This window comes from Bos javanicus, chromosome 4 (assembly GCF_032452875.1).
Source record: "Bos javanicus breed banteng chromosome 4, ARS-OSU_banteng_1.0, whole genome shotgun sequence".
NCBI lineage: Eukaryota > Metazoa > Chordata > Mammalia > Artiodactyla > Bovidae > Bos > Bos javanicus.
This window is the reverse complement of record NC_083871.1, coordinates 67788199-67812240: the sequence shown is the minus strand read 5'-3', so window position 1 is coordinate 67812240 and position 24042 is coordinate 67788199. Positions and strand designations below refer to the sequence as shown.

The 24042-nt window shown below is 41.7% G+C and overlaps 1 protein-coding gene across 5 annotated transcripts in view; it reads right to left on the bottom strand.

Annotated features, from left to right (window-relative positions):
* CPVL (carboxypeptidase vitellogenic like) overlaps positions 1 to 24042 on the bottom strand; it is a 127853-nt gene that overhangs the window by 5607 nt on the left and 98204 nt on the right. For all 5 annotated transcript variants that reach the window (XM_061414254.1, XM_061414253.1, XM_061414257.1 and 2 more), the window contains one exon: positions 18506 to 18688. In XM_061414254.1, the coding sequence (XP_061270238.1) occupies positions 18506 to 18688 (183 nt within the window). The remainder of the gene's footprint in view (positions 1 to 18505; positions 18689 to 24042) is intronic.

The following is a 24042-nucleotide window of genomic DNA, read 5'->3' as shown; positions in this document are numbered from 1 at the left end:
GCTTCAGTCGTGTCCGACTCTGTGCGACCCCACAGACGGCAGCCCACCAGGCCCCGCCGTCCCTGGGATTCTCCAGGCAAGAACACTGGAGTGGGTTGCCAGTTCCTCCCCCAATGCATGAAAGTGAAAAGTGAAAGTGAAGGCGCACAGTCGTATCCGACTCTTAGCGACCCCATGGACTGCAGCCTACCAGGCTCCTCCGTCCATGGGATTTTCCAGGCAAGAGTACTGGAGTGGGGTGCCATTGCCTTCTCCCAAAAAGGTGCTTTAGCTGACCTAAATGTAGCCACAGCAGCGGCATCATTTCTAGAGTAGTCAATACATAACTGGTGCTGCCTTACAGTTCCAAGGTGCTCTCCAGGTTCACCATCTAACTTAATCACTTGAAACAAAATCATAATTTAGGATTTCCACTTTTCATTATGACACATTAATAGCATGTGCCAAACCAAAGCCACCATTAAGAACAACAATAAAAACTTAATGTCATAGAATCATGAGTCAGCAGATCTAGGTTTGAGCCTAGCTCTGTGACTTGGGCACAATGACTTAACTATCCTTATTTTCCCATCTGTAAAATGGAGATAGGAATTAAGGTGACCAGTTGTCTCAGTTTACCTAGGACTGAGAAGTTATTAGGAGCATAGAACCTTTAGTGCTAATGCTGAAATCCAGTGAAATGACTAGTGAAATGACTGAATTTAGTCATTTAGTGAAATGACTGAATGGTTGGTTAGTCACCCTAACAAAAGTAAACTTTCTGTGAAAATTCAGAGAAACAATGCATATAAAATATCCCATGGCACTCAGTTCACAGATGCATATTAAGCTCGTACCACGTAGCATATAGACAAATAATAAGCACTCAACCAAAGGTCATCATACTATCATTATCTGAATTTTTATAGTCAAAGGAGTATGTTTTCCTTTTAAGAGCAGAGAAAGATTAGAAGTTACTAAGAACTGTAAACTTCATTACTATACTTTTTCAGAAAGATAGATCACAATATTTTCTTTAGGAAGGGATATGTTTCTCTTCCAGGCTTCTTTTATTTCCATGCTATAAATCCTTCCTTCCATGGGAAAGAAGGTCCCAATTAAAGTAAGAAAGCAACTTAAATAAGAAATCAAACCTTTGTCAATATGCTTACCTGTCTAGAGCAAACTGTGTCCCTTAAGCCTGCCAACACCAGGATCCATCCCATTCTTTCCTTGCACCCCCTTTCACCACATGCAATGCCAAACACCCTTTTCTCTCCACACAGAAACGTCAAGCAAGCAAGACCTTACTTGTCTTAGCAGAATGGCAAAAAGCCACTGTCTGTTTTGCCTTTTAAGAACACACTTTATAACACAGGATTTAATGCAGTTAAAAAGTAACCAAAATTTTACTTCCTTCATGTCCAATTTTTATACTTGATATCCATAAGGGAATAAAAAGCACAATCCAGTTCATTAATTACCTTACTCAATATCTAACTTTATAAGCTACAGTTTGTAGTTTTCTTTTGGAGGAGAGACTGAGAGTGGAGGAGAGGGCAGAGGTTAGAGCAGCAAATGCTCTCTGCCAGGAGTGGTGTGAAGACTTAGATCCTGACTCACTGTCTGCTGGGTAACATGGAAACAAGGGCCAGCCAACTTGCCAAAATTTGGCTTCCTGCAAACAGCAGTGCAGGTTGGCTCCAGCAGTAGTGCGCTGAAGTTCTTTTCCACTGGTTCAGGAGACTGGATTAATAAGCACATTGCTGATCTACTCCACATTCGGTGACATCATGTTGGTACCCTGAAATCAGCCATGGTGGGACAACTTACACCATGGAAATCAGCAAGCACTAGAGATCCAAGACTCCCTTCCTTTCCAAGCTAGTTTACCTCAGACCACTGGTTCTCTGACACTTTGACTCTCCTGGGGAAACATGAAATGTTAGGCCATTCTTCCTCTTTCCCAAAACAAAAGAAATATTCATTCAAATGGGTAAATTATAAGGCCCAAATCTCTGAAACCTTGGCTCAGGATATCAGATGGGCTGGGTTTCAAATATTTGCAAGAAGGTAGGAATATTAATGGACTTCCCTGGTAGCCCAGTGGTAAAGAATCTGTCTGCTAATACAGGAGATGTGGGTTCGATCCCTGGGTTGGGAAGATCCTCTGGAAAAGGAAATGGCAACCCACTCCAGTATTCCTACCTGGGGAATCCCATGGACAGAGGAACCTGGTGGGCCACAGTCTATGAGGTTGCAAAAAGAGTTGGACATGACTTAGCAACTGAACAGAAGAAGAATATTAATATTTGTCTGCTTCCAATCTACACTGTCTTTACTGATAAACCAAAGAGTGCAGGCAAAAATAGTGCTCTTAGTCCAGCTGACAATGCAGCAATTTCACAACACAACCTTACTTTGTTCCTTCATTTCTCTACCCACTCCACACTGTACCATGTTGGCTCCATTTAATATTCCCATAAGCAACTTGATTTTGATAAGCAACCAGATAAGTAAATCTGGTTACACTTCAAATTAAAACAACAAAAAGTTACTGTTTGAAAAGCAAACCCAAATTCCGTCTTTGTTCCTCAAATATCATTAATTTTTAAAACCCATTCTCCATGTGTGGATAATAGTTTAAATGTTAGCCTTCTTAGTATTTATTCACTTTCCATAATGAAATGGTTCTCTGTTAAATTTCAATAGGTTATTAAAAAAAAACAACTCAGCAGCTAAGAGAAAATTATGCATCATTGCTTAGCTGTTGTACCTCAGCAAATAGATCTGCTATCCAATTTATATTTTAAATAATACAATAAATTAGCTCCCTGAGTATTAACTAAGTGCATATTTGGGTAGCTTAATTTAGAAGCATTCTTTTTATGCTAATCAGTCCTCTCTGATGAAATAGAATCACATGAACTAAACTGACTCTTGGCAAATAATCAGAGTAAAATTGGGAGTTGCTATTGTTTATTATTTCCTTTGTTTTTAGGAAGCAAGCTGTGTGTGTGTGTGTGTATGTGTGTGTGTGTATGTGTGTGTGTTTTAAGAAAAGGGAAAAAATATCATCAAATACCGAGAGTTCAATTTATTTTGGAGAGGACACACTCACTAGTCAGCCACTGAGATAATGAAACTTCTACAATTCCTTCCATAAATTTTTGTTTCCTAGAATATTTCTCCCTTTTTCTTTTATGTAACACAGAAAGGAAACAGTCTTCAGGGGACATAAACAATGCATCCTTTCGCTTGATGGGAATTGTTTTGAACTATTCATTATCTCAGCATGTCTAGTCTATTTCCTAGAAGAAATTCTCGTGTGTACAAGTGGTGAGCCACTACTACATTCCTTGAGAACTGTAGTCTTTGAATACGCACAGTAGTGAGAGGGGTGTGGGCGTAAGGTAGGGGCCAACTTGATTTTAATTCTAATTCACTGAAATTTACTGGGTGCTAGGAACTGTGCTAAGGGGCTTGCTACAAACATAAATCAGATACCATTCCTGTTCTCAAGGAGCTCCATGTCAATAGGGGAGAAAGGCAAATGAAACCCCAGTGGGGTGCCTGCAATGGGAGCTGTACATAGAGATGCAAAAGAGGAATTCTGGGAGAAGGGCTTCCTAGAGGTGATACTGGTGTTTAGCTCTGAAAGGCAAATGGGGATTTTCCAGGCCTTTGGAGGAGGAAGAAGGGCCTGATATGAAAAGCAGAGGGAATCCCATGGGAATTATTGGCTGACAAAATAGTAAGGTGTGTTTGGGGAACTATAAGGTGTTTTGCTTTGTTTTTCAGGATTCTAATTAAGAAAGAAGGAGACAAAGTCCAGGTTGGGGAAGGAAGCAGAGGCCAGATCGGGTAGCTTTACTTTTGTGTGTATGGGGTTTGGACTTCATTCATCAGGGAGTTAGTGAGAGATTTTTAGACAAGGATAAAACTGGATCGGACTTGCATTTTGGAAAAAGCACAAAGAGAAGGGTAGGTTGGAGAGGAAGAAGACTAGTTGAGACCAGCTAAGGAGGCTATTTTAAAAGGAAAAAGTTTAAACAACAAGTTAAAACACATATTCAGAGTGTTCCTGAATAGCATCTTTCAAAATTGTGCCTTTTCTTAAAACACTACAAAGCAAAAACTGTTTCACTTAAGAAATCATAACGTAGTGTAGCCATTTTATGTCCTCCAAAATGCTGTATGTTTTCTAATTGGTTTGTATAAAATCAGTGTTTTTCAAGTAGTTCTCTGTGGTTTCTGTGTCAAGCACTAGGAAGTGAGTAAAATCAAGTCAGCGAGAAGGGTACTGTAAATCAAATGCAAGAAAGGCTAGCTAAAGAACAGGGTGAGTCGTATTTGCCAATCGCTATTCTTAATTTTCTGGTAAGACTCACAGCAAAGCAACTGGCTAAACCATTTCCTTGTTCTTTCAGTGGAAAAGTGATGGAAGTGTTAGAAAAAGATTTAGATTTTTCTACCTGTAGTCCAGCGCTTGCCTGCAAATCCAGACACACGTTGAAATGCCTCTTTTACTAGTTGCTTCTTATATTAAGCCACTGTTGGTAAGCTGAGGCGAAAAGGTGCTGAAGGACTAAATTTCTAATTGTTGTAAGCTAGGTATTTTGATAGCCAACATTAACCCATGTCATCCAAAAAGAAAATTGCATCTCTCAACTGGAGGAGCATTAAGACTTAGACGTGACACGTCCATTCCATCCTTTTACTGGGTGTGGATGCTACAGTCTTTTAATTGATGATAGCCAGAGAAGAATATGGAAATAAGAGCGAGAGAAAAGGAAGCTAGACTGTGAATGTTAGACATGAAAAAGGACATTAAGACCCCTTTCCAGTTCACAAGCTCAGGTGAAAGATGCCCAGAAACAAGTCCAGGAGTTGGTGACACAGTGGAATAATCAGAACTCTTGTATACTACTGGCAAGAATACAATCAACTGGGAAAACAGTTTGGCGTTATCTAAGGAAGCTAAAGAGGTTCAAACACTGTTAAATCATCTGTTCCACCTCTACGCATTATTCTTAAGAGAAACTCTAGCATGCAGGCCCAAGGAGATATGTGCAGCAACATTGTTCATAGCAGCAATATTTATAGTAACAGAAAGCTGGAAACAACCCAAATGCCCATCAACAGTGGAATGGATGAATGATGTAATTATATGATAGAATGCTATTCAGCAGTGAAAAGGAACAAAGCACAATCCTGAACATATCAACATGGGTGAATCTCAAAATATTGAAGAGCAAAAGTACAGTGTTGCAAAACATACATAGAAGAATTCTTTTTATGTAAAACTGGATCATCGAAAAAACAAGTGAGTTCCAGAAAAACATCTATTTCTGCTTTATTGACTATGGCAAAGCATTTGACTGTGTGGATCACAATAAACTGTGGAAAATTCTGAAAGAGATGGGAATACCAGACCACTTGACCTGCCTCTTGAGAAACCTGTATGCAGCTCAGGAAGCAACAGTTAGAACTGGACATGGAACAACAGACTGGTTCCAAATAGGAAAAGGAGTACGTCAAGGCTGTATATTGTTACCCTGCTTATTTAACTTCTATGCAGAGTACATCATGAGAAATGCTGGGCTGGAGGAAGCACAAGCTGGAAGCACAAGATTGCCGGGAGAAATATCAATAACCTCAGATATGCAGATGACACCACCTTTATGGCAGAAAGTGAAGAGGAACTAAAAAGCCTCCTGATGAAAGTGAAAGAGGAGAGTGAAAAAGTTGGCTTAAAGCTCAACATTCAGAAAATGAAGATCATGGCATTTGGTCCCACCACTTCATGGGAAATAGATGGGGAAACAGTGGAAACAGTGTCAGACTTTATTTCTTGGGCTCCAAAATCACTGCAGATGGTGATTGCAGCCATGAAATTAAAAGATACTTACTCCTTGGAAGGAAAGTTATGACCAACCTAGACAGCATATTCAAAAGCAGGGACATTACTTTGCCAACAAAGGTCCGTCTAGTCAAGGCTATGGTTTTTCCAGTGGTCATGTATGGATGTGAAAGTTGGACTCTGAAGAAAGCTGAGTGCTGAAGAATTGATGCTTTTGAACTGTGGTGCTGGAGAAGACTCATGGACTGTAAGGAGATCCAACCAGCCCATCCTAAAGGAGATCAGTCCTGGGTGTTCTTTGGAAGGACTGATGCTAAAGCAGAAACTCCAATACTTTGGGCACCTCATGTGAAGAGCTGCCTCATTGGAAAAGACCCTGATACTGGGAGGAATTGGGGGCAGGAGGAGAAGGGGACGACAGAGGATGAGATGGCTGGATGGCATCACCGACTCAATGCACATGAGTTTGGGTAAACTCCAGGAGTTGGTGATGGACAGTTAGGCCTGGTGTGCTGCGATTCATGGGGTTGCAAAGGGTTGGACAAGACTGAGCGACTGAACTGAACTGAAACATGAAAGGTAAAATATTATTTATGGAGATGTTTATCTGTAGTAAAACTGTAAATTTTTAAAAAAGGATGTAGAAACAAAACCCAGGGCAGTAGTTTACCTCCGGGGCCAGTGAGGGAAGAAAATGGGATTGGGAGCGTGGGCTGCTGGTAATGCTACATTTCCTAAATGATTGTAAGCACAGGGGTAGTCATTTATCATTGTTTGTTTGATCTTATACAAGTATAATATATTTTTGGTGATTCTTCAACTTTTAATTAAAAAAGAGAAGAAAAAACCCACCTATTGATACTGCCAAACTCATAAAAATGAATCTATAAGAAATTTAACATGTTCTCTGTTGTGCTTTTCCCTTCCGCCCAACACAGAGATAACGAAATGGACCATATGTCTAAACACGGTAAATGGGGAGAATATGGAGAAGCAATTGAACGAAACAAATGCAAAAGTGGGAAGCGGCTGGCAAGTGGCTCCAAGAAGACAAAACTGGTACCAGAATGGAACCTTTGGACTCCAGTTGCTGCATAAATAATAATAATAAAAATAATAAATAGAGGAAAAAAATAAACACCCACATCTCCATGCTGGAGAGCAGAAGAGCAAGAAGTTGCCAAACATTTTTTTTGTTTGTTTTGCTAGATTATTTTTAATTCTCTAAATCTAAGCTCCTATATTCCCCTTCTTCCCTGTTTCTGTATGTTAGAAGCTCAGTATAAGTGGGGGGGGGGGGACAGAATAAAATATAGGCTGAATGCTTCATTTATTGTCAACAGGGATGTTTCAGATCACTTTTAAACTAGAAGGGACTCAAATGCTTTAGAAACATCTCATCACTCAATTTAGCAACTTTCATATACTGTTGTTAGACTGCCATGAACAAATGTGCAGGCCCCTCCACTTCTTCCATCTCTCATCAAGACTGTTTCCATGTTACAGTAAAGTAAACACTAGATACAGTGGAAATATTTCTAGGTCTATCTGATGAATAATACCCCATTTCATCATCTGAGCCTTTAAGACATAGTATCTCATAAGGACTGTATTAGATGGGGCCGGGGGAGCTTCTTGTCCTGTGAAAATAGATTCATGTTAGGAGAGGTCAATAAAGACAATAAAATTATATTTATTGCATGCTTACTAGGTGCCAGAGTATCAAGGAATACATAAGCATTATATTAATTAATCCTAATAATGAATCCTTCTGCAAGAGAATTAGGTATTAATATTATGATGAGGAACTTCTTAGAGAGGTTAAGAAATTTGCCCAAGGTCACACAGTTAGTAAGTGGTGGAGCTAGGGGCTAATCCAGGTTGAACACAGTATCCACTCTCTTAATCCCTATACTTCAGGGTCACTTGAGTATGGTGATAGTAGAAGTAGTGAGAATCATCAAGGTAATAAATAAAATTCAAGTTCATAACTTCTCAGCTTGAGAAGATGGCCCATGTTTGGGTACATGGAAGGGTCTATGAATTACTTCCAACAATCAAATAGTCTAACGCACAGGTGCTTTGTCTTTTTTGTGCCATGGACCCCTGAGGCTGTTTAGTGTCATCTATAAATACCTCTCAGAACAATGGTTTTAAATACATGATTCACTCATATATATATTATGATACATACATATTATAGATTACAAATTAAAATTATAGATTGACATTATCAAAACAGTTAAACATGGGACTTCACTGGTGCTCCAGTGGTTAAAACTCTGTGCTCCCTCCCAGTGCAGGAGTTCTGGGTTCGATCCCTGGTCAGGGAACTAGATCCCACATGCCACAGCTAAGATCCAGTGCAGCCAAATAAATAAAATGAATACAAATAAATATTAAAAAACAAAATAACAGTTAAACATGAATTTGTGACACATCAACATATGTCCTTCTATATGAAAACATAACAAAAGAGCAACTTGTGGGTCTGATAACTTCTATAACTTTTATAGAAGCTATCTTCTATAACTTTAGGCATAAGCATTGTTTCTAGCTATTTGCAACAGCATCTGTATTTGATATGAAACTATCTCTGCATTCTATGGTGACAAAGTCAAAGGCACTGCTAATACTGCTGTGGTTTGTTGCCTACATTCATAATGGAAGGAAATGCTAAATTTCATAATTCATAATAGGAGGAAATGATGTTCCAGTTAGAGGTTAGTGAAAATAAAGATGCAATTTTTCCCCCTTATAAGTTCACTGACCTCTTAAATCCTAACAAAAAGCCTCACCCCAAGTTGGCAATCTATTAAATAACCTAACTAGGAAGCATTAAGTTTACTCCCGATAAGGCTTCAGTCTAAATCATTGCAATTTTATTTTTGCTTTGGCACAGAACTAATCATATCTATCTAATATATTATTGGATCAATAATTAATATCCAGAAACAAACTGGGACTGGTGTGCATCCTTGCTGAGAACTCTCTGGATGATGTTTAACATCATCCAGACCTAGTTGTATCCTTGTTGGAAAGTAATAAGAACGCACTACTGTCTGAAGACACCGCACGTGAGGACTGCATTCGGTATAGGACAGAATGCTGCTGGGAAAAGGAAGCTAATGTTTGAGTAAATAAAAGAGTTTTTCTATGAGTCTAAATTACCAATGGTCTATCAGTGTTTTAAGAGAACAAAGACCACTTGTCAACCTACAATACATGGCAAGGAACTGAGGTTTACAATTTAGTTTAAGGTTTTGGCTGAGGATTTCAGAGAATCAGAGCCACATCAGTAAATACCATTGACTAGAGGACACTTTTCTAAATGTGATGCTTCAGATCAATGGCTGGTTTGTTAAGAGTAAAACTATGTTCTCAGGTTTCTGGTTGGCTGGTCAGTAAGTAAAATAGCTCAGGATTTAGAGCACCCTCTAGGTATCAGAACAGAAGTTTACCTAAACATAAGCCACACAGGATTCCTGTGAGATAGATGGAAGCCATTTCAGTATCAATAAAGGAACAAAAGACATACAGTTTATGTCCCCAAGCCAGATGCATATTAAATTCCCTAAGAAGCTTAAATATTGATGCTCAGGTCTTAACCCTAGACCAATAAAGTCAGAATATCTGGAAACAGGCCTTGGGAGTCTGTATTTGCAAGGGTTGAGACACATTGGATTAGGAAAATGTAATGGAAAGGGATGATCCCAAGTTCTTTGCCACTCTTGTTAGCAAGAGGAATCTTGCCTTGCTCTGTGATTTACTTTGACCAAGATGATGCATTGGAAGTAGCAGTCTGAGACTTTTGAGCCCTGGCCTTAAAAGGATGGGCATCTCTTGCTTCTCAATTTGGGAGACCTGCCGCCATGCTGTGAAGTCTAGGCCAGGACACCGTATGGTTAGAGAGATGGAGATGTAGTGCTCTCTCATATGGAGAGAGCGCTACAGGAGAAGAGACTCACGTGGATGTTCCAGCTTTAGCCAAACTGTCAGCTGAGTGCAGCTGCAGGTGTGAACTACCCCAATCAGAAAAACCTCCTTGCTGAGCCCATTCCACCACATAATTGTGAGAAATAATACATTGTTGTTGGGTTAAGCCAGTAAGTTTTGGAGTGATTCCTTATTCTGTATCAAATAACTGTAAGAGGGAAATATTTACTAACAACTCTTAATTCTTTTCCCCTGAAAGATTTGTTATTCCTATCTTGGAATCTTGATATAAATTGAAAAACAAGACTGGATTCATCTTTCTAATGAAGAGAGAAGACATAATGACATGACAGCTTAAGTGAAAGTGTATATTATGCAAACAAAGGAAGACTAATACCCCATGTGGTCTCAGGCAAACCACCAGCTCCTACTGCTGTCTACCACCCCCACCTAGGCCCCCCCGCAAATCCTGAGAGCTTGCAACTGCACCATTTGGGTGGTCTTTGTGGCAGACAGAGAGATGCATCATCAAATCCTCCTTCAAGGATGGACTTGTGGTCCAGCTGTGGGAAATCCAGTCAGCAGACAGCCTCCAGCTGTCAGCTCCTTCAGGGTCTGCCTCAGCTGCACAGCACAACCTCTCCCAAAATGATGCCCTTCCTGGGGCATCCCACATCTAGTGACTAAGTGAGGTGGGGGGCGTATAAAGGCCGATCATTTTTGTCTGATGTAAGATACTCTGATGGAAACTACTCTCTTTGGACCTCCCTCCCAGGTTGGCCAAGGTTTGTCAGGCCCGCGTCGTAGTTTGATTTCCTCCTCTGCCAATGCTGCTTCCTACTCCTTCCTTTCTCAGGTGTTAATCCCTAATGAACATCTCGTACCCTAAAGTCTGCCCAATACCTGCTTCTGGAGAATCTAACTTGTAATTGCCATGAAACTCTCTAATAATGGCAAGTCTTATTAGTGAGGGCAGGGGATGGTTTGATTGCTACATTCTGATTGTCTGCCCACAGTCTGATTCCCATAAATGGACAGAAGAGCCTTCCCCAGGTCTGGAAGATGGAGACAAAGAACCCATGGATAAGGCCATCCCTTTTTGTAGAAATCAACACAGCTGGGATAGAGATGAAGATTCTGTTTAACAATTTCTGTAACATAGCCAAAACATTTTCCCTGGAATTAGCTGCATTTGGTAATCATTGTCTCAAATCTGTTTAACAGTTACTTTCCTCCATTAAATATTGTTTTAACTTCTCATCCCCTATCAACTAGTTGAATGCAAAAGTGACATTTATTGCTGTTTGCTTACTCTGATTGTTGTCAGTGCAACCAAGGACTTGCTGAAGACCTTTCTGGAAACTGTTGGTTCCTTCAGAAATAGTTTCTAATCCTCCCTAAGCTGTTTAAAATTCTAAATTAAAGAAAAAATGAATTGTTAGCAGGAAGGTCAAGAGAGGCACTCTTGAGAGAGTCCCTCTAGAGAGGTACTCTCTATCATTCCCTCTGCGGATTATCCGTGGACATGTTGAAATCCTAGCCTGAGCTTCCCTTCCACTCAAAGGACTATGGTTATTCTTTTCTCCATTTTTCAGTTGCATGTAGTCAAAGGAACAAAACAGTTAATGTTAGCACAATGAAGAAGCTGTGGTTGTTATTGCTTTCTGTCTGCACACCAGGCTTTTCCCATCCTCCTCCTCCTTGTAAGCACTCTGCTTTCCTTTAGAAAACAGCCTCTTCTGTGCGGACTGGATGTGCTGCCAAATACACTGGCCCCCACCAACGCTCCACCCACATTTGTCACCACCATCACATACATGCCCTGAGGCGAGACTTGTAGCTGAGGTCTGGCGGGCAACTGGAGTATTCTATCCTTCCCGCTCCATAGCCTTCACAGGTATTTAAGCATGGTGGTGCAGAGGAAAGAGCAAGATGCGGACTGTTAAATCCCTGGTACTACTGCTACTTGAAATCTTAAGGAAGTTTCTCAGGTGAAACTTCTGTTTCTTTATTTATAAATTAGTAAATGCAATCACATAATTTATGGGGGAGCTACAAATATTCTATAAAATTGTGGCTAAGAAAGTGTGTGGCAGACCACTGGCTTGAGGGCTTGCAAATGCTGGAGGGTCAGTAGCCATCCTTGGTGTCTCTTTTGGCCTTCCTGACACCCCCATGAACCAACAACCACACCTAGTAAGTGGCAAAACTGAAATTCACACAGGTTGGTCTAACTCCACAGTCCGCTTCCTCTCATTACCCCAAACCATCTCCCATCGATCTTGACTCTCCAAAACAGTCAAGCTTCAAGGGTGGTGAGCTCCTCCCCTTTGGCTTCTCTGTACCTGTCCCCTAGCGGAAAGTCTTACTCCTTTTGGAAACTCAGGGAGAAACCCCTGAGAAGAGTGTGGCAGACCATAGGCCTAAGAACTTCATAAGGCCAAACATGAGTCAAGGTCAAAATATAAGTCGTGGCTCAGGGCTTGTGCTTTTGGAGACTGGGGGGCTTGCTGTGAGCCTGAGGAGGGCACCAGGATGACACCAGCATGCCAGGTAGTCCTGTGGGTATTCAGCTTTCAAGTTCATTTAACTGCACAGTAAACACTAATTTTCAAACAGGAATCGGTCCTCACAGCTTGGACATTATAAAGTTTATCTCCTCTATTTTGGGACCTCAGGATCAAGCACCAAGAAGGTGATCCCAGGAAGTAGATGAAGAACCTTCTTCCGGTACTAACATGACTCTCTATTTCCTGGGGGTACTCCTATTTTCCGGGGCTTCCCTGGTGGCTCAGCTGGTAAAGAATCTGCCCGAAATGCAGAAGACCTGGGTTCGATCCCTGGGTTGGAAAGATCCCCTGGAGAAGGGAAAGGCTACCCACTGCAGTATTCTGGCCTGGAGAATTCCATGGACTTTCACTTTCACTTCACTTTCCTTCTTCTCTGACCTATTTCCGCCCTGAATTCATCCTACTGCTGCCAATTTAAACTTTCCAAAGCTTTGAAAATGTGCTTAATTATCTTCCATGGCAACAAACACTGTATGCTTCCACTTATATGAGATACTTAGAGCACTCAAATTCATAGAGATGGGGTAGAATGGTGGTTGCCAAGGGTTGGGGAAGGGGGAATGGGGAGCTGGAGTTGATAATTACAGAGTTTCAGCTTTACAAGATGAAAAGAGCTGTAGAGATGGATGGTACATAATCGTATGTATGCACTTGATACCACTCAACTGTATACTTAAAAATGGTTAAGATGGCAAGTTTTCAATGTATATTTTATCCCAATAAAAAAAAATTGGAAAAAAAATTCTTCAATTCCCACCCTTCCTACTGCCTAAACAATGGAATACTCACCCCTTTTCCCACTATCGAGGCTCCATGGTCCCTTTCCAGTTTCTCTCCCAGCTTGCACCCTCCGGGCACCAAAACAGAAACCAGACTGTGTGCTCTGCCTGTGTCCTGCTCTGTACGCTCCCATTCGGAGTCTCTGCCCACCATGCTTCTTCTCTGCTCATTTTAGTCAATTTCAGCGTCGATTCTTTTACTAACATGAGAACTCCCCAGGTAAATCTATAACCCTTCCTAACACTGGATGAGCCTTGCCTCATCACCTACTAAGTACCACCTACCTTTTTAAAAAACCCCTGATACTCTGTCTATAGAAAGGCACATGTATGTAACTCAAGAACTAACACTAGAAGTAAAATACACTCTTTCTCAGGCCTGCTTTAATCATGGCACATGTGTATGCAGACTCCAGTTTCAAGTGTACTAGCTTACTGCTGCCAATCCATCATTCCAGAGGTGGGTGCCCTTGTGAAGTAGAAAACTACTGAGCTGGAAGCCAGGGGACCTGAAATCGAATCTAATTTCAGACATGAAATGGGTATGGGACTTTGGGACAGTCATTTAACCTCCAGGCTTTAGTTTCTCCACCTGGAAAATGAGATCTAAAATTTGCTCCAGCTGGAAAATTTTACCTACAGGATAGAGAAAATTATTTATTGAATAACCTAAGCTGATACTGATAATGAAAACAAAAATTATGATATCTCAAGTTGCAATCAGGAAAAAGAGACTTGTTGGAAATAATGCAAAATTCATGGTAGAAGAAACTACGCTTACTATGATTGCACAAGAATGAAAACTGACTGGTGACTCATGTCTTCCTTTTAATCTCTACATGAAAAATAATTATTCTCCATAAAAATATTTTCAGTGAAATAAAGATATAAAAAATGCTTTTCTTCCCCAGAAAATGTAGCTTCATGAGGTTTTTTCTAGAAAGCTGTTTTTAAAGAATTCATCAGTGTTATTATTCTGATGAAAATTTTATAAATGTGGCATCTTGGCATGTATGGAGTTGATGATTCAATGATGTAAGAACAAAAACATCCTGCATTTCAAAAGCAGTGATGACATCAAAACAGATCATGAACAGCAGCTGTGATATCTGGAGAAAGGCAGAGAAAGACCCCAAAAGGTGCAGCAGGGTGGTCTTGACAGCGATGGACATGGATTGTCACCAGCCAAGCAGAGAGAGGATTACACCTTTGATCTACGCTGTAATGTTATTGAGTCACACACACACACACACACACACACACTCTCTCTCTCTCTCTCTCTCTCTCACCGAAGGCCACTATCTATTCTATAATGCTTGCAAACTGAGCCTCTCTGGACATTAAAGAAAAATCTGTTTCAGATCTTTCTTTAAAGATATCTTCCCTATGGCTCAGATGGTGAAGAATCTGCCTGTAATGCAAGAGACCCAAGTTTGATCCCTGGGGAGGGAAGATCCTCTGGAGAAGGAAATGGCAAACCCGCTCCAGTATTCTTGCCTGGAGAATCCCCTGGACAGAGGAGCCTGGCGGGCTACAGCCCATGGGGTTGCAAAGAGTTGGACACGACTGAATGACTAACTTTCACTTTAGAAATACTTGGTTCAAACCTTGTAATTTACAGATGAACAAACAGGTTGAGAAAAGCCCGTTACTTCGCAGATGATATAAGAAGGGAGAGTCTGATTCTTAGAACGTACAGATAGAAGCAGCCAGAGCAGCAAAGGGCAACCAGCAGACTCATTCTTCATCTGATCTTTGAGGGGTGGATGGAGCTGGCTGGTGTCCCTGGGCATCCCTTGATGGAGAAATATTCCCTCATCTCAGCACCTTGCTGCTCCCCTGGGAGAACCGTCGTTCCTCTAAATGGACATTTTAAGGAACCATTCAGAGACAAGTCTACTTTGGTTTCAATTTTTAAATTAAGAACTGTGGAGTTTGGCAGAGAGCGAGGTTTCTCTCTTGGCAGACACAGACACATGCTTCTGTTTTGTGTGTCAAATGCTAAAAAGCCGAGTCCACGGCTGACGGCCGTTTTTTTCATTATCAGACGCCTGACATTTGAACGGTATCCCTAATCCACAGAGTGCTTTTGTGAACATCGGAGCTCTTTTCCACCCTTCTTCCCCGCCCATCTCCACAAGCCACCCCCAATCCTACGTGGAGGCATTAGGGGAGAGGAACGCAGCCAACGTTGTAAAATCACCCACATAAAATGCAGCTCCCTCACCGTGCGGCAAAACACTTCTATCACAAACATATGTGGGCCTCGCTTCTTTTGTTACCCAGTTTTCGGCAGTCAGAGGAGTGCCATTTCATCTCTCAATGTGTTTTGCATTCACCAGCAGAGTCAGCGGGCTCAGTGTGATATTTGCCACACGTTTCTGAGTGAAGGTCGACATCCCTCGTCCCACCTCTGTGGCTCACGCCGCCCTGCAGCCCCAGTCTCACCCCCCAAGCTGGGCATTCCATGCACGGTGCTGAGCAGGACACATGTGTGATGCCAGGCACCGGAGGCATTCATAATACTGGTCTGGGGGACATAAGATAACAGGTGGCTGAGGCAGCCATCAGAAGATGTGGAGGACATGCTGGGTGTGCCTGGTGGGATTCTCATCATAAAGCAGTGCAGCAGATGGGGGCAAAGACATGCCCAGCATTGTGCCCTGGCCACTCGGCATGCGTGTTTGCCTTTAATAATCTGAATAGTAATATCCCAACTTTCCTCTAAGGGTTGATTTCCTCTAAGGGAAAAATCAAACATTTTCTCTGATCTTGATTTTTACTATTTATGATTTCCCTTTTGTTATATACATCCTTATAAGTGATACACAGTAATAATAATACTAGCAAAATTTCCTGAGTCAGGGGCTGCTTTAAGTTGCTTAGCTTATTAAGTCCCCTCAATAATCCTATGAGAATACTGTAGACTGAGTTGCTTAAACCACAGAAATTTCTCACAGTTTTGGTGTCTGGGAAGTCCAAGATTAAGGTGCTAGTTGATTGGGTTTCTGGTAAGGGTTCTCTTCCCTGCTTGCAGATAGCTGCAAGCTAACTAAGATGCTGCCAGGGTTCCCTTGCTTCTGGAGACTCTAGGGGAGAATCTGTTTCTTTGTGTTTTCTAGTTTTCCAGAGGCTGCCTGCATTCCTTAGTTCATGGTCCTTCTTTCAAATACAGCAGTGCAGCACCTTCAAAACTCTGACTCACCTCTTCCCTCATTCACTTATCTGGATCTCTGTGATTACATTGGGCTGATCTCCCCATCTCTATGTCAGATGATTAGCAACCTTATTTCCATATGTAGCCCTAATTCCTTCTTTCCATATGATACAACACACTGACAGGTTCCAGAGATTAAGGGAAAGGTTTCTTTGTGCGTGTGTGTGCAACAAGCTGAGTGTGACATTCTCTGACCCTGTCTGCATCAAAGCAATGGTCGATTCAGGGGCCCAGAGGTGACAAGACCAAGCATAACGTGGTAGTTAAGAGACTGGAAACTTGAAAGGAGCTTTGGGAAGCAAATACTGGTGTTCGTGCTCTGCCAAAGGGTAGAGCCCCCGGTTAATACCACAAATGTCAATTTAGGGCCATGGAAATAGGCCAGCTAAAATACAGTTTTGCTGCTGCTAAGTTGCTTCAGTCATGTCTGGCTCTGTGCAAACGCAAAGACGGCAGCCCAACAGGCTCCCCCTTCCCTGGAATTCTTCAGGCAAGAACACTGGAGTGGGTTGCCACCTCCTTCTCCAAGAACACTGGAGTGGGTTGCCATCTCCTTCTCACTGAAAGTGAAAAGTGAAAGTGAAGTCGTTCCGTCGTGTCTGACTCCCAGTGACCCCATGGACTGCAGCCTACCAGGCTCCTCTATCTATGGGATTTTCCAGGCAAGAGTACTGGAGTGGGTTGCCATTGCCATCTCCAAAAGTACACTCAATTCCAGACTTAATAAAGGGCCTTGCCTGTATTCTAATTGCCTGACAGAAGCAAAGCAAAATCTCTTTGGAGGTAAATATTATCAGCCAAAAACTCAAACTCTCTCCATAACTTGACCTGTTTAATGTCTGACATTCAAACTTGTAGGCATATCAGGAAAAAGGATCAAATTGCCATAAAAAAGAGTATAAATAAATCGTATGAACATAAAGCTGAGCAAAAATACCACAAAGGAAAGAGTACAAACTGAATGTGTCCATTTATAAAAATTCAAAAACTTGCAGAAATAATCTAGGCCATAAGAAGTCAGGACAGTGGTTACCTTGGAGAGGAGGGGGTAGTGACTGTGGGGCAACAGGCATTGGTTCTATCTTATTTCTTTATCTAGGTGACTGTCACATGGATATGTTCACTCTGTGAAATTTCATTTATCTGTTTTGTGACTTGTTAACTTTTCTATATTAAAACTCAATAAGATTTTTTAAAGTACCAAAGTAGAATCAATTTCACATTTCACTGATAAAATTATGTACAAAATTTTACCTGTGTACAAAGGCATCAGTTAAAATGCAATTTCAGGTGTTGAAATTGTTACTTTTTTCTTTTTAAAAAGTTTTTGAATTCAATTCAAAAAACTTAAAAATTTTTAGGGACAAACAGACAAGAAAAATTAAGTCCAGATTATTTTCTGCAACCGAAGAGCATCCACTTGTCCAATATTTTGGAATCTGACTTTAGAGTTAACTAGTTATGAAAGTATGTGTGTTAGTTACTCAGTTGCGCCCAACTCTTTGTGACCCAGTGGACTGTAGCCCACCAGAATCCTCTTGCAGTGTGGGAGACCTGGGTTCGATCCCTGGGTTGGGAAGATCCCCTGGAGGAGGGCATGACAACCTACTCCAGTATTCTTGCCTGGAGAATCCCCATGATAAAGGAGACTGGGGGGCTACAGTCCATGGGGTCGCAAAGAGTCAGACATGACTGAGTGGCTAAGCACACAGATTTTATATTTTTCATTGTCACCTTATCTCTTAAACAATACCTACACTTGTGTCTGTCAACTTTTGTCTTAACGTGGAATATTTGTATGTTAATATGAACTGAGATCATCCTTCTCTGTGGAAAGGAGGGACATGTATTTTGGCTGTTGTATGTCTTTGCTTAAGGTTGACCATGCCTTAATGGGTTTTCGGGCTTTAGCTTCTTCTTTTATTTTTTTCCTGTAAGTCTAATTCCTCTCGTATATACCCTCTGTTTTATTGCTTGATTTTTTTGGCCACGCCAAGCTGTGTGTAGGACCTTAGTTCCTCAAACAAGGATCAAACCTTGGCCCCCTGTAGTGGAAGCATAGAGTACTTAACCACTGGATCACCAGGGAAGTCTCTCGGGCTTCAGTTTCAATCCCACCATCCCATTTCCACAATCTGCATGCCCAGAAGCATTTTCATACCTGACAGAAATTACCCACTTGCCGTACATAACCAGCCACTTCAGGATCAGATTTAAGAATCTTCCAAACTTTTTTTCCTGCCTTCTTGTATTTCTGGGATCCTTTCCAGTCCATGGCCATCAAGGAGCGCTCTGTTAGGGAAGCTGCCACAATGACGTCCAGCTGGCCATTGTAGATTAGAACCTGAAACAAAATTGAGCCATGGGCAAATGTAGGATTCAGCAGGGGAAGCCAGTTGTGTGTCTAGGTACTGAGAGAGGGGATGAGACACAAAGGGGATGTAAGCTTCTCTGATGTTAGAGAGGCCAGAGACGTCAGCTCAGAGAGGCCAGCCCAGGAACTCAGTAGGATCATTTTTTTTCCAGTTGGTTACAAATACCAACAACCTGAAATAAACTCAACCTTGTCTCAACCATTGCATTCTTCCAAAAGTTTGATTCTTCATAGGAATCTTCATGTACACCTCTATGTATATCTCTACAAACGCAAAAGCATTTGTGCTGTATTACCCGGCGCTATGGGTTTTACTTATGGCTATGTGAAGGAAGAAGACTGTGGTTACATTCCAGTGGAACTAAGGAATACCATATTTTCTAGGACTTTCATGAAGCCTGCATTTCATTATCTTCACTTTCAGGCCCTGCAGCAGCTGGCAAGCTGGGAATTCCATCAGCTGATGCTAATCCATATTACTTTCCCCTCCTACATTTCAGTGGCAACTATAATTTTCTGAGGCAGACAGATAGACACAGGTGCCTCAAGTTTCTTATTTGTTGGAGGCAGCAATGTCTGCCATGTCCTTCCAAAGGCCTCCATTCTTAAACATGATAGCCATTTGTCAACAATGAGGAATGTCCTTCAAAATGCCTAGAATACATTTTTAAGCCAAGTTGATGGGTACTGTAGGAGAAACTCTGAGGCAACTCTTTTCTTCCCAAACAACGTTTTAGTTGCTTGAACAAGAATTCAGATAATACCCAGTGCTGCTGAAGCTGTGAAGCTACTACTCTTCAGCAAAGCAATGGTCACTATTTAATGCAAAGACTTTAAAATGTTGAGACTCTTTGTCCCAGTTAATCCCGGTTTGTGGAATAAGTTCTATGAAACTAAACCCAAAGAAATAAAAAAAATTAACTATATTCATTGAATTTTTAAAGACAAATTTGAACACAGTCTAAAAGTTCCATATTAGTGAGTAGTTAAATAACCATGGTACAGATATTCTACGGGATATTGCAAAGCCACTTCAACTGTCTGACTAAACCATGAAGCAGTGTGGAAAATACTTATAATATTAAGTATGAAATCTGAATGCTGGGCTTCCCTGGTGGCTCAGTGGTAAAGAATCCACCTGCCAGTGCAGGAGACAGGGGTTCAATCCCTGACCCAGGAAGATCCGGCATGCTGTGGAGCAACTGAGCCCATCGGCTACAACTACTGAGCCTGTGCTCTAGAGCCCAGGAGCCACAACTACTGAGCCCATGCGCCACAGCTACGGAAACTATCAGGCCCCAGAGCCCTTGTTCCGAAACAAGAGAAGCCATCACAGAGAGAAATCTGAGCGCTGCAACTAGAAATAGCCCCTACTTTCTACAACTAGAGAAAAGCCCAAGCAGCAATAAAGACCCAGCACAGCAAAATAAATACTAAAATAAATACATAAATAATTTTAAAAGTTAAATGAAAAAAGAAAGCTGAATGCCAAACATATATCACAATTATTATATATGTATATGATTGATATATTTATATACAAATATGGAATGAAACTTTTAAAAAAGGAACAGAGTTGATTAATTTCACCAGTGGAGATGTGAATAATTTCCCCTTTTGTTTTCTATTCCTTTTAGGCTATTTTTTTGCAATCATTGATTCTCATGAGGTATTGTCACTCCACCACCAACAAAGAGATTGTCTTCAACTCCATGCCACCTTTCATCTATGTGGAAGCTCTGGTTTAACTCAAGTGAAGACCTCTGGTCGAATCCTCAAATTGGATATAAAATGTTACACTGCATATGTTTCCATCTGTGTTCTCCTGGTACAGGCGTCTTAAAAGGCTTACACATAATTAGAAAGCCCAGGACTTTTACACACTCCAAATCCTCAAGCAGCAGTGGGCCAGGATTCAGCCTGAGATGAAAGGGCCCTGGGCCTCCCCTATAAGAACACAGGGCTTTCATGTTATTCAGTCACCATCACCACCTCCACTCTCCTATGAAGAACCCCTCCCCTCAAAAAAAATCCTCATGGATTTAAAGCCTCTTTAAAAAATTCAACTATAGCAATAAAAATTTGCATTGTTTATACAAAGAAATTGCCTCAAAGACCTTGAGTACTTATGGCCCATGCAAAACTCCTACAGCTGTCTTACCAACAATATGGAAACAATTACACATGATCTGTACCAGCAAACAAAGCTTAAATACTTCACCATTCTAGGAAGGGCTGATTATAGCTGATTAATGAATACAATCTTTATAAAGTAATTCTTCTGCTAGAAATCAATGAAAAGATGCTGATTGGCACACATACAAATGTACCTAGCCATTTTCCCTCTTTGTCACCACTCTGTGAAGCCTGCACCTTTCTGAGTTCTGAGTGTCACTTGCAACCTTACTTTATCAGGGTATTTACTGAAATAGATTTGAATCTTCAGTTTTGAGGGATGATAGCAAAATCCACAGGCTACAGCAAAAACAGAGTGATACGTATACATTTGTTGAACTGAATGGAAATAAAGCCCATCCCTGAGCCATTTCTCTTGTTTCTCCAGACTCATCTTAAACAAGAGTACAAACTCTCCAGAGTAAGGCAGTAAAGGGCCGGACTGCATAATTTTGTGCATGTGATGTGCAGAAGCCTACTTTGCGGGGCAAATGGAAATTCTTCCTTTGCAAAAAAGCAAGGAAAACATTTTTAACTTCTACAGGGCGCATAAGCCAAATATAACAACAACAACAAAAAGAAATCAGACGAGTAACGATCAAGCGAAGTGATTTCAGAGCTGACATTTAAGGCTGCCTTAAATATAAGAATTTCAGAGCTGCCATTTTAATCTAAATGTCATATTTACTCTCTTCAGCCCCCACAGGAATATCCCAGTTGGGTGCCTCCAGGGCTGGGTGAGTGGGCGAGATATCCCTAGATCCGGTGACAGTGAGCTGAGAAGCCAGGTGGGTATAGCACAGGGGTGGGTGGTCCTGAAGTCAGAGGGCACGTGTTGGCCACCCACATCCTGAGTCAGAGAAGTGCTAGGACAAAGCTTAAGCCCCAGCGGGCTGGCCACTGATGAAGGATGTGCACACACGCCCACTTCTTCCTGGTGGGTGATCTGCTGTCCTAGTTTGCCCAGGATGGAGGAGTTTCCCAGGATGCAGGGTTTGCAGGCTAAAACTGGGACAGTCTGGGGCAAACCTTCCCCTGAGGCTTGCTGGTATTTTAAGCAACAGGGTCTAAAGACTGAGAGGAGGAGACAGAAATGAATGCAGCTTTTCGCTACACTTCCCTTGTCAGGAGTGACTCTTAACAAAACAGGGGGCAGGGAAAGCGCTGGTGGAGTAGGTTTCCAGGGACACAGCAGGCAGCACCCATGAATAGCCAGTGTCCTTACTTTCCTTTCTGGTCAGCTGTGAGGCCCCAGTGAAGGAGCAGAACCATTCCTTTTAGAGAATTTTCTTATCTTTTACTACATGTCTTACTGGTTAGTTTGTTGAAATTGATGGTGATGCAAAGACATGAAAAAATACTTCTTATTAAAAAACCAATGAAAATCTATGATACCACTGTTGCTGCTGCTGCTGCTGCTAGGTCGCTTCAGTCGTGTCCGACTCTGTGCGACCCCATAGACAGCAGCCCACCAGGCTCCGCCGTCCCTGGGATTCTCCAGGCAAGAACACTGTTGCTGCTCTATAATTGTGTGTGTGTTCTTAATCGCTCAGTCATGTCCGACTCTTTGCAACCCCATGGACTGTAGCCCACCAGGCTCCTTTGTCCATGGGATTCTCCAGGCAAGAATACTAGAGTAGGTTGTCATGCCCTCCTCCAGGGGCTCTTTCCAACCCAGGGATCGAACCGAGGTCTCCCACATTGCAGGCAGATTCTTTACTATCTGAGCCACCAGGGAAGCCCATAATTACTCTATACAGAAGCTCTATAATTACTACATTTTAAAAAGATGCTTCGAACTTGGGAAAAGAATACAAAAGAAAACAAAACAGCAGTTAAGGTAATCAAAGTATGAGTGATTTAACTTGACTCTTTTCTAGGTTTGGAGGGTATATGTGGTTAGGATGCTTCCATAATGAAAAAATTAAAAAACAAAAAACAATAACACTAAGAGTTTGGGAACCTCGTTTGGCAAAAGATATGTTTTATTGAGGAGTAACTTCTGCTGACTCAAGTGTTACCAGATATCAGTTTATTTTTTTTCATGACAACTAGGTAAACAGCATAACTTTAGTTCAATCATAAAGTGAAAGTGAAAGTGTTCTTTGCTCAGTCGTGTCCGACTCTTTGTGACTGCACGGATTGTAGCCCACCAGGCTCCACTGTCCATGGGATTCTCCAGGCTAGAATACTCGAGTGGCTTGCCATTCCCTTCTCCAGGGGATCTTCCCACCCCAGGGATTGAACCTGGGTCTCCTGCATTGCAGGCAGATTCTTTATCATCTGAGCCACCAATCAAGAGATGATCTTAAAAACTCATTCCAGAATTCAAGCATGTACAAGAGATGGCACTAGATGATTTGGATTACAATCATCTCTGTTTTTTACTAGGAATAGGTGATACAATCATTTTCATTATGTTCTTTACTTTTCAAAGTGTTTTCACGTGTATAATGGCTTTATTTTCATCTAGCTTCACAGGGTGGGGATGAGAAGTATTATAAGGCCCACCTCCACTTTACCATAAATTGGAGGTCCCACTTTACTGGGACACAGTGAGGTGCCAGAAAGCATCCTAGATCCCAGTCTTCCAAATTTCTTTCTAGAACACTGTAAGACAGGAACTAAATTCCCACAAACCGACAAGCATCTACTGACTCCCCATAGCTCCGTGTCTAGTGCTACTCAAGCTGTAGGAAACAGTCACTGGGGAAGGAGACACAGTTCACGAGTCCAGTTTAGAAACAATCTCAAGTCTGTTTGTCCAACATCTCTCTGTAACTTTGGCTCTATGAACCAGGATGTGTGCAAGGACATCACTCAGCTGCCGACTGACCCTTTACTTCTGTTGCAGGGAGTGGCTGTTGATTAAGCAGCTATGGAAGAGCCTCAGCTTGTGGAGAACGGAGCCCTCCTAGCCGCTGGTGCACCCACAGCTCTTGCATAGTGCCCATACTCTGTAAGACGTATCAACACTTCCAGGGTGTAGTTGACTGCACTCTTTAACGGATTCTGCAGCGCTGTATAGTGACTGTCGGCCATCTTGGCTTGCTTAGGTCCACTCGCCTGTCTCCTGGTAACTGTACTGCCATTCCCTCAAGGGAGGCTCGTGAAGGCTGTCCATCAGTGTCCTCCCTCCTCCACGAAAG